The 11,858-nt window shown below is 32.5% G+C and overlaps 1 protein-coding gene across 1 annotated transcript in view; it reads left to right on the forward strand.

The window, feature by feature from the left end:
* The first annotated feature begins 1,894 nt into the window (after nucleotides 1–1,894).
* The window catches only part of LOC145293765 (sodium- and chloride-dependent GABA transporter 1-like), a 252,598-nt gene continuing 242,634 nt past the window's right edge, over nucleotides 1,895–11,858 (forward strand). Inside the window, exon 1 of the mRNA XM_080140272.1 lies at nucleotides 1,895–2,591. Within this exon, the coding sequence (XP_079996398.1) occupies nucleotides 2,345–2,591 (247 nt within the window). The 5' untranslated portion in view covers nucleotides 1,895–2,344. The remainder of the gene's footprint in view (nucleotides 2,592–11,858) is intronic.

Consider the following 11,858-nt stretch of genomic DNA (forward strand, 5'->3'; position numbering starts at 1 on the left):
TTACAAAATTTATTAAAACTTAATCACGAAAATACACACACGCGCATACACAAACACACCCACAAACACACATGTACATACACGCACAAAAGCACAGATACACGCACGCATATATATGCATACATATACTTATATACATATATATATGTGTGTGTGTGTGTGTGTGTGTGTGTGTGTGTATATATATATATATATATATATATATATATATATATATATATATGCTCCAATGATTTGCTCCCGTTGCTGTCATTGTTGAGTCTGCTATAGACTCGTGCTAGCCTCCGTATCTTCGCAACAAACGCACACTCCGCATTTTCTTGTTTTTTTGTTATTGCGTGTTATCATCGTCACCATCAATTCGACATCATTTTTCTTCTCTTCCATCCCTCTCCTCCTGCTAGCCTCACTAATTTACGATCGTGAGCCTCCCCACGCACCCCCGCTCTCTCTCTCTTCTTCTCCCTCTCTCTGACTTTGCAGGCGCAACCCTGTCGCGCAAAATTTAGCCTCGCCGAAATTGACAACTCCGCAGAGAGGGACAATCTAAAAGGCAGACAACGAACGACAAACGTTCGATGCGAAACGAAATGACATAATAGACAACAAAATCAACGCAAACTTGCGTACAAGTAAAACAAAACGGAAAATAGTGATTAAATGATAACAATGAAAGCAACAAAAGAAAGGAAAACAGAGTTCAACAACTAAACCCCCACCACATATATTCTTAGTCTTGTGTGTGTATATATATATACATTTATTTTACGCTATTTTACTCTTTCTCTTTTTTTTCTCCTCCCTCTCTCTCTCTCTCTTTCTCTCTCTCTCTCTCTCCCTATATATATATGTGTGTGTGTGTGTGTATGTGTGTATATATATATGTATATATTTATATACATACACGTATATATAATATACATACATATGTATATTCTTGCATAAACAGCTGCATCGCCGTATCACGGTTTTTCAGTGTAGCTTGAGGTTGTGTAGTTTTTTTTTTTTTCATACTGAGATTCGAAACCCGATTTCTGGATCAGCAAACTGTTATGTACATTAGATCATTCTATACGCAAATAGATGCGAGCTTATAAAACAAATCAATGTGTGTGTGTGTGTTTAGTTGTATGTGTATATCCTTGATTGAAATAAACTACCAACTTGCAAGCAACCAAGAAGAGACACTTAAAGTGAAGTTTTAAAATTAATTATTATAATATCATTGGAAAAATACACATGCAATTGATAAGCTTAACAACTGATTTTTTTTTGGAAAAAAACAAAGAAACAAACATAAGAAAAAATATAAGTATTTTTATTGTTACTATTGATGATAATAATTAGATTATACTAGGATAATAGGATTGTTTATTTAAATCAGGCATTCGAAACGTTAATAGAAATCGCAACTAAAGAACTACCAATTACAGTTGATAGGTTTGAAATGGAGAAAGCGAAGGGTGCCGAGAAAGCGCAAGAAAGAGGAACAGAGAAAAAGACAGAGGAAGAAAAAGGAAGATCGTGGGAGACAGAAAATATGTTTTTAAAGTAGATAAAAAAAAAAAGAGAGACAAAAAAAATACAGATAAGAGAGATAAGCAGTTGCTTACAAAGAAATATCACCAATAATCAGCGAGTTGTGATTTCTTGACTTCCCCATTCATTAATTTCTGCATTCAGTAACAGGTGCCCACATAAGGAATCACGTAAAGGTTGACAACATCCACTCTTCTCCCTACCCCCATCCCAGCGAATGAAAGCGGAGAAACGATATTATCCGGAAAACCTCGGATACAGAATTTAGTTCCAGCGACTTTTTCTTTCTCTTTTTTTTTCTTTTTCGGAATCAGGTATTGATAAAAAAGAAGAAAAAAGATATAACGGACCACGTGACAATTTCCAAACGCGCCCATTAAGTAAAAGTGCGCATACGAACTCGAACGCGACACGCGGAGTCCACAGTGCGCGCGTCCGCGGTAACTGCATCCACTACCACGAATACCAACACCAACACCGCTACCACCGGCACGAACATCGACACCCACCCACTGCCCGGGAAAGGATAAAGAAGAAAGAGAAAAAGAAAGAGAGGGAGAAAAATAAATAAAAGCAATTGCTGGGAAAAGACCTCGAGGCTGCAAACGACGCCTCGGCGACACTCTTCAGCTGGAAAGCGCAGCTTCCGTAAAGAAGAAGACGAAGAAGGAGAGGGCCAGATTAGAAAAGCAAAAAAAAAAAAAAAAAAAAAAGGAAATTGGATCACATCTTTTCGTCGTTGTCACATAAGATCGACGATCGGCGTGACGACAGTCGGTATTAGTAGATCAGTACTACCAGGGAGATGGATAACGAAGAAACACTGGAGATGAAGCCGGCTAGCCTGAGTCCCATGTACACCAATGGTTCTCAGAACCAGCTGGACACTAGCGGCGCTCGGTCAGTGGAAGTTAAAACCGAGGCCAAAAAAGAAGACTTTGTGCGTGACCAGTGGGAGGGAAAGATCAACTTTGTTTTGTCATGCGTCGGCTACTGCATTGGACTGGGGAACGTGTGGCGATTCCCTTACTTGTGTTATAAAAACGGAGGAGGTAAGTGGAGAGAGATGACCATCCGATCCCCCGCTGACCGGGGCAAACAACCATTTAAGCAATTTCAGGTTTCTTTAAAGTTTCTTATGACAACGTTTCGGTCAATAATGCCTTAATCAGGTAAAAACTAGCTGAGTAGAGTCATGGAAAATGGTGACCGTATAATTAGATATGACTGTGTCCTGATGAAGGTCTCATTGGCTGAAATGTATGCTGTTTGCGTTATTTAAGTTGATGTAATGATACAAATGCGCGCGGTTTTATCTTTATCACACGAAGAAACGCGTAAACAATAGAAATTAAATCCTAGCTTTTCCCTTTTTATCCTTTTAAGGTATCATTTTTATGCATATGTTGGTTTATAATATCTACAAGTGAATTTTTCATCAGCCTCTCTCTCTCTCTCTCTCTCTCTCTCTCTCTCTCTCTATATATATATATATATATATATATATATATATAAATATATATATATATATATATATATATATATATATTTATAATTTTCATGCGTATCTTGTATGATAATATCAACAAGTAAAATTTATCATTTGTTCATCAACTTTTCTATCGATCTTTCTATCTATCAATCAATCCATCAATCTATCCATCTATATTGTCCTTATATATATATATATATATATATATATATATATATATATATATATTCATCACTATATAACTTTATCTTCCTTTCTCTCTCTCTTTCTGTGTATATATATATATATATCTATATATATATATCTGTATGTATATATATATCTATATATATATATCTGTGTGTGTATATATATATCTATATCTATATATATATATCTATATCTATCTATCTATCTATCTATCTATCTGTCTATCTATATATATATTTATATATATATATATATACGTGTGTGTGTGTGTGTATTCGTGTATAATCTCTATCGACAAACGCCATCTCAGTATCTCTCTCTCTTTATATATATATATATATATATATAGAGAGAGAGAGAGAGAGAGAGAGAAAGAGAGAGAGAGAGAGAAGAGAGAGAGAGAGAGAGAGAGAGAGAGAGAGAGAGAGAGAGAGAGAGAGAGAGGCATGAATTTGCATTCCGTATGGGTGTAATTTTTCAATTTTTGAAATTCTTAGTTTATAAAAAAAAATTGGATTAGTTATGCTATATACGCAAACAAAAGTATTAACAACAAAAAAAAAAAACAGTTTAATGCATAACACACAAACATAAGATACACGCGCGTGCGCATACACACACATACACACACACGCACACACATATATATATTATATATTTGTGGGTGTTATGTATTGACATTCATATCAAAAACTTTTTATTCTATTTATTTAAAAAGACAATACAACTTTGTTATATATGGGTCGTGGAATTGCATTCATTTGCTAAAGATTTAGCTAATTTGCATATTCTTTTAAATATTCATTTTAATTAATTTCTTATTAGGTTTTTCTGTTTTTGTATGGGATAATCATCTTTAGTTAACTATTACGTGTAATTATATTCATACAAATGTTCTACATGATTTATACTTGCGTAATATTTGCGAAAAACGGTTATAGTCAATACGAACCTATGTCTATATATATTTTTGTATTCGTATATGTATTTGTTTAAAAAAAAATTTCCTACCAACCTCCTCTGTCAGTTTTTTTGTCTACAGACATGAAACTTTATATATAGCGTATTCGAACTCATGCGAACCTTTCTATTTGGAGTTTACCCGTGGGAAATCAGTGCAAAAGTGTGAAAATTAAAAAGAAAATGGAATTTGCCAGGTGTAGGTGGAATAATGGCAGTACGAATATGCATGCGTTACGTAATAGCTATTAGTTCACGTTTTAATTTTTAGCCTTGCAGCAAACATGTCTTCATAGCTCAGGCATTAACGTCAAAGGAAAAAGTAAATCGTTAGCTAAACGTTTTGGTTTCGATTCTCGGTGGCGGCGCACGAGTCATTTTTAAAAAACTTTTTAAATCGTTACAATATATTGGGTCCAATATAATACAATAATAAATACGAAATCTGCATTAATCAAAACATCATATTTAAGCGTATTTTACGACCGCGCAATGTCGTGTGGCCTACTAGTATATAGCTATATACCTATAAAAGTGAAATTCTGTGTGTGTCGCTGTGTGTACATTTCTCTACAAAATTACTCTGTCAATTTTCAGTCTACAGACTCGACATTTGACATAAGGAGTATTGAGATTTGGAAAAAATCTTTTTAATCGTTTTTCGGCCAAAAATTTGGTTGTCAAGAGGTCAAAGTGAAACGATTTGACCTTTGAACACTCTGCCAAACTCCTCCGCCAATTTTGGGTCTAAACACTTGAAATTTTAGATATAGGTTACTTTGACATGGACCAAACCTTGTAATTTTATTTGAGACCAAAACAATAAATGTTAAGATGTCAAAATTGGGATCAAATTAAAAAAAAATTGACCTCTGCGGTCTCTGCAAAATTACACAGCGAATTTTTGGCCTAAACATTTGAAATTTTACATAAAGTGTACTCAGACATAGGGCAAGCTTTTTAATTGTCTTTTTTTTTTGCTTACAAGGCTCAAAGTTCAAAAGATTTGACCTTTGCGGTCTCTTGCAAACTATTCAGTCAAGTTGGGGTCTAAACATGTGAAAGTTTACATGAAGGGTTTTCAGACATGCAGCAAGCTTTTTAATCAGTTTATCTGCAAGAATTTGGCTTCTAAGAGGTCAAAGTAGGAAGAGTTGGCTTTGCAGAATCTACCAAACTCTTCTGCCAATTTTGGGTCATTTTAGATGCAAATTACCCAGACATGAGTCAAACTTTATATATATATATATATATATATATATATATATATATATATATATATATATATATATATATATATATATATATATATATATATATTAGCAAAAGTACCCGTCGTTGACTGGGTTAAAAACCGCCTACAGAAAATGGACTCTGATTTATGAAAGTATGATAGGTTATGAAAAGGAAGGGTTGTAAAGAGATAGTTTCGAATTCGGGGGTATCAAAACAAAAGCAAAATATGATGAAAGTAAAAATAAAATAGATAAACCCCATAATTTAATATACCATACCTCTTCACACTGAAACACTTATCACAATATTCTGTGGATCTATATTAAAAACCTTGTTAAACTTTGTGACATATTTCCATTCTATGGAGGTCAGGCGCGAACGAACACCCCATAATTTTATTATACCATATTTCTTCAAACTGAAATATAATTATCAAAGTATACTTACGAAGATAGGTATGAAAAGTATTTATTAAAGTTTGTGCCTATTTCCATTCTATGGAGGTCAGGCGCGAACGCAGACCCCACAATTTCATTATACAATCCCTATTTAAGTTAAAACATACTTATCAAAGTATTCCTATGTACATCTATATCAAAAACACTTGTAAACGTTTTTTTTTTTAATTTTTAAATTTTTTATTTCCATACGTTGTGGATCAGGCGCGAACGAAGACCCCACAATTTTAATGAACCACCGTTCTGCAGGATCAAACATACCCATTCTTGTGTCTCGATATATCTTCTATCATTATATGTAATCAGTTTTTTATAATAGTCAACCATATATGAGCCTATTCGTGACCACACACACACAGACACACACACACACATTCAGCTTTATATTATATTATATATACATATATATATATATATATATATATATATATATATATATATATATATATATATATGCACATAAAGTTATGAACAGTAAATAGGGTCCGAGCAAAATGTTATTTTATATATATATATATATATATATATATATATATATATATATATATATATATATATATATATATATAAACAGAGGCACCGACGTTTCTTAGTATTGAATGATTACCAACGAATGATTTACACTCATTTTTTGCAATCAAAATAATTGATTGCCTGCTCTAGTTGGGGATCCATCACGGTGAACGGATATAAGCTTCACATTCCTCCCCACAGTAACTTAGTCCACAATATATTGTAATCTACATTGCACTGTAGAGAACTTGCTTTTTATTTCATGAGTTAGCCAAAATAAGCGGGCAGTAAATGCTACCATTTATTTAGAGAAATCCTAACAATATATGTACAGAATTGTAATAATGTAAAAAAAAAAAAAAAATACAGTTACGTATTCCACGAACTGTCCACCTACTTTTGGCTCAATATGTACAATGGTTTGAATTTAAGTTTAAAATGAAAAAAGTCAAGTACCATGGTTCAGTTGTGCTCTAAACAGAAACGCTCATATCAAATGCACCCCTGACATATTAAATAACGTACTATTGTCATATTTATATGCCAGGCCTTTCTGTTCGTGTCGTAATAATACTTTTCAAATGCACTTGTGATGTTAGGCTGTAAGGTGTTTACTTTGGTCGAAATCGCCTGTTTCTCATTTCATCGGATTATTTCGATTATCGATATTTATTGAAGACATTTCGATACAAAAACTATCTAAGAACACTGCCAGATATGAAATTTCGTATAAATCGACCTTGATATTGCGAAGTTTATAGGAAACGAACTCACACACGTATACACACATGCACAGTTTCTTTTTATACACTAATAGAGATATGTACACACACACGTGCACATACACACACATACACACACACATATATATATAATATATATATAAAGAGAGAGGGAGAGAAAGAGAGAGAGAAAGTTGTAAAAAAATATATATGCAATTAAGCTAATAAAATTTCATGCACTCTAACCTGACATATTGAGCACGAAGGAAGTAAATACTGAGAACTGTTACATAATACACTATATTTCTTTATAATATTATATATGAATACATTAAATTATATGTCTTTCTCTATATAAAGGTCACTTTGTGAATGTGTGTCTGTGTGCATGTGTTTGTGTGGGTCTATATGTGTTTCTGTGTGTGTGTGAACTCGTTGCTCATGGACATCGAAACGACTTAACCGATTAAAAAAAAAGTCTCACACGCACATACATTATATGACTGGGAGTGTTCTAAGATAGGCTTTGTATCGGAATGTTTCCGATAAGTATCAAAAATTGATAATTGAAAAATGCGATTAAAAAAGAACTGTCCGATTGTGACCAAATACAGCTTAACTTCACAAGTGCATTTGAGAAGTTTCTCACCGCACAAACAAAATGTCCTGGCGTATAAGTGGATTTTGAGATACATGTTTGAATCCTGGATGAGTCTCATTAGTAACTTTGTTGTTTTCTTTGTTTATATCCATCCATAATATAAATCTCACCTGTCTGTTTAAACGCATGTATGTATGTATGTATGTATGTATGTATGTGTGTATTTCTGCCTAAAACTTTCGACAGAGGCGACGGATTTTCACGAGATCCATATCGTTTTGAAACTCGATCTTTCGGAGGATAAATATCGAAATATTGGCTAAAAACATCAATTCCTTCACCCTCAAATCGACACATTTCTACAAGGAGGAATCGATTTCTTTGCCGATATTTTCGAAACTCATCCCCTCTTTTCGATTGACTAGCCTTAATTTAAACCTTCGTTACTTCCGATTTGGCGATGGATGCAACGGTAAAGGCGTCATGTTTTTGTTTTTTTTTCACGCTCTTTTCCTCCTTCGCGCTACTGGTTCGAGCCTTCCTACTACCACTTTTTTTTTTTTTTTTTTTTTTGCTTAAAACACACCTCCAAATACCCGGGCAACGCCGGGCACCGAGGCTAGTATACATTAAATAAAAATATTGTTTGTTTAATAATATTAACCAAGTTTATAATAAGATACAAAAACTAGCAGCTGAATGGTTTGCAGATTGCATTATTATGATGACTGAACTTATGTATTCATGATCGGAAAGTTTCATCTTTATGTTGCAGTTATTGACGGTACGCGATTCTAAAAACGCAACACCTGTCATCGACGTACGTAAGAAGAAAAGATGAATTCCTATCAAAAGTGCACTAGGATAATGACTATGTAGAAAAATTAATTCTGGAGCAAAAACCTTGGTTGTTTTAATGGTACCATTTTCGGTTTCGGAACTCGTCTATTTTCTGTGTAAAAAATAAAAACAAAAAAAAAACACGACGTTTTACTTTTAGAATGCGCGGGCGTGTGTCTATGCGTGCGTGTTTACACAGCGTTTATTCTTTTAGGCATATTTCATTAAATAAAATAGACGCTTTTTTTTTTATCCTTTCCGACCTCCGAGTACGTTTAAACCTTTCTTGATTAATCGTCAGAGGTTAGATTAATCTAACTCGCTTTGAACAATTTATATAATGTCTTATTTTATTTTATAACGTGTATAGTTGTTCATTTGTTAATTATTTTAATAACTTTACAAACATGTCCAGGATATATATATATATATATATATATATATATATATATATATATATATATATATATATATATATATATATATATGCTAGCAAAATTACCCGTCGTTGACTGGTTTCAAAAACAGCCTACAGAAAATGGACTCTGGTTTATTAAAGTATGATAGGTTATGTAACGGAACGGTTGTAAAGAGATAGTTTCGAATTTCGGAGTATCAAAACAAAAGCAAAATATGATGAAAGTAAAAATAAAATAGATACACCCCATAATTTATTATATCATACCTGTTCACACTGAAACACTTATCATAATATTCTGTGGATCTATATTAAAAAACCTTGTTAAACTTTGTGACATATTTTCATTCTATGGAGGTCAGGCGCGAACGAACACCCCATAATTTTATTATACCATCCCTATTAAAGTTAACACATACTTATCAAAGTATTATTATGTACATCTTTATCAAAAACACTTGTAAACGTTTTTTTTTAATTTTTAAATTTTTTATTTCCATACTTTGTGGGCCAGGCGAAAACGCAGACCCCACAATTTTAATGAACTACTGTTCTGCCAGATCAAAATACCCATTCCTGTATCTCGCTACATCTTCTATCATTATATGTAATCAGTTTTTAAAAATAGTCAACCATATAGGAGCCTATTCCTGACCAGACACACACACAAAGACATTCAACTTTATATTATATATATATATATATATATATATATATATATATATATATATATATATATATATATATATATATATATATATAGAGGAGAGAGAGAGAGAGACATCGTTTATTAGCAATTAAAATACAATAAATATATCTATAGCACATTCATACAGTTTTATTTGGTATGTCGTACATCTTACACGTGTTACGTTGAATGGTATAAGAAGCAACTCATCAAAACTCATATAGGCCCATAAAACACACACACACGCACTCACACACACACACACACACATATATATATATATATATGGGTTTGCTGATGTGATCACATTTGGCAAAAATCATAATTTTGTTTACCTAAATTGAATAAAAATATATCTATACTAGGGGAACTTGTGGAAATTCGAAAGGGGACTCATTCAAATGTAATATATTCATGTTGACATTATATAGATATCCAGTGTAAATGGAGATGCTCTGATATTGTAGGGTTTTTTTGTTAAACTTCAAAGTATTTTTCTAAGCTAGCACGAACATCCGACAAAGCTCGGTTGTAAAGTACGCTTAAATAGGATATTTTAATTCTTGCAGCATTTGTATATATTATTATAGAGCTAATGTTCTATCAATTTTTACATATTATAAAGTTGCGATTTATAAAATAAAAAAATATATCCATATGACTTGGGTGCATCAGCTTGAATCGAAACCGAAACCAAAACTTATGAAAAAAAAAAATATATATATATTTAACTTGAGTTCCTTCAGCCAAAATCGAAGCCGAAACCAAAATGCATGAAGAATTTTTGATAAAAGTATTTATAAAAAATAGATAATTTAAGTGTCATCAGCTATAATCGAAACCGAAACCAAAACTTATGAAGAATTCTTGGAAAAATTATTTATGACAAGAAATTGAAGTACATAACAATTAAACCACCCGGATGTAAGCGTGACACAGAAAATAACTCACACGCTATCGTATTAATATATATACACATATTAATTTATTTTCAGTATATATATATATATATATATACATATATATATTTATACACAGCTCTAATATGTCTTTTAGCTTTCTCTTGTACTCTTTCTCCCTATCCTCTCTTATTCACCTCTTTTATCTGCTGTTTTGGGGTAGGAGACCTTACTTTAGGAACATTCTGGTTGATAAAATCAATAGGCAACCCTCAAACCTTTGCACGCGCTTTCAAATATACTCCACTATTGTAAAATATTCACCGATGCCTATCACCCCCCCCCCACACACCCTAACATATGTATATATATATATATATATATATATATATATACATATATTAAAAAGTTTGAGTCATGTATAGGGAATCTACATCTAAAATTTCAATTGTTTAAACCAAAATTAGCGGAGGAATTTGGTAGAGTCTACAAAGGTCAACTCCTTAAACTTTGACCTATTGACAGCCAAATTCTCGTCCAAAAACTGATTACAAAGCTTTGAATAGGCTTTATGCAAAATTTCAAATGTTTATACCCAAAATTGGCTGAATAGTTTGCTAGAGTCAAAGGTCAAATCTTTTGAACTTTGACCCCTTGTCAGCCAAATTTTCAGCCAAAAATCTGATAAAAAATTGCCTTATGTCTGAATACACTTTATTTAAAATTTCAAATGTTTAGACCAAAAATTGGCTGAGTGATTTGGTAGAGATCGCAGAGATCAATTTTTTTTTTAATTTGACCCCAATTTTGACACCTTAACATTTATTGTTTGGGGCTCATATCAAATTAAAAAGTTTGATCCATGTTGAAATTTCAGTGGGTTAGACTCAAAATTGGCGGATAAGTTTGATAGAGTTCTCAAAGGTCAAATCGTTGAACTTTAACCACTTGACAGCCATATTTCAGGCCGAAAACCGATTAAAAGATTTTCCGAAATCTCAATACCCATAGGTAAAATCTCGAGTCTGTAGACTGAAAATTGACAGATTACTTTTGTAGGGAAATGTACACACACAGAAACACACAGACAACTTCACTTTTATAGATATATAGATATAGTATAAAGACGCATTAGGTATTTTATAAAAGACAATAATATCTTGCATAATTAGCACTAGCATTACATAAGCCGACTTACCGTTAGAAAATTAGCGATTGCAAAATAGAATTAAACTATATAAAAGTGAAAATTAAACCAAGCTTCCTAACTTAAATGTGTTATTGAAAATGGTGGTCACAAGTC

Source organism: Euprymna scolopes, chromosome 15, assembly GCF_053919585.1.
Source record: "Euprymna scolopes isolate OS-2025 chromosome 15, ASM5391958v1, whole genome shotgun sequence".
Classification (NCBI taxonomy): domain Eukaryota; kingdom Metazoa; phylum Mollusca; class Cephalopoda; order Sepiida; family Sepiolidae; genus Euprymna; species Euprymna scolopes.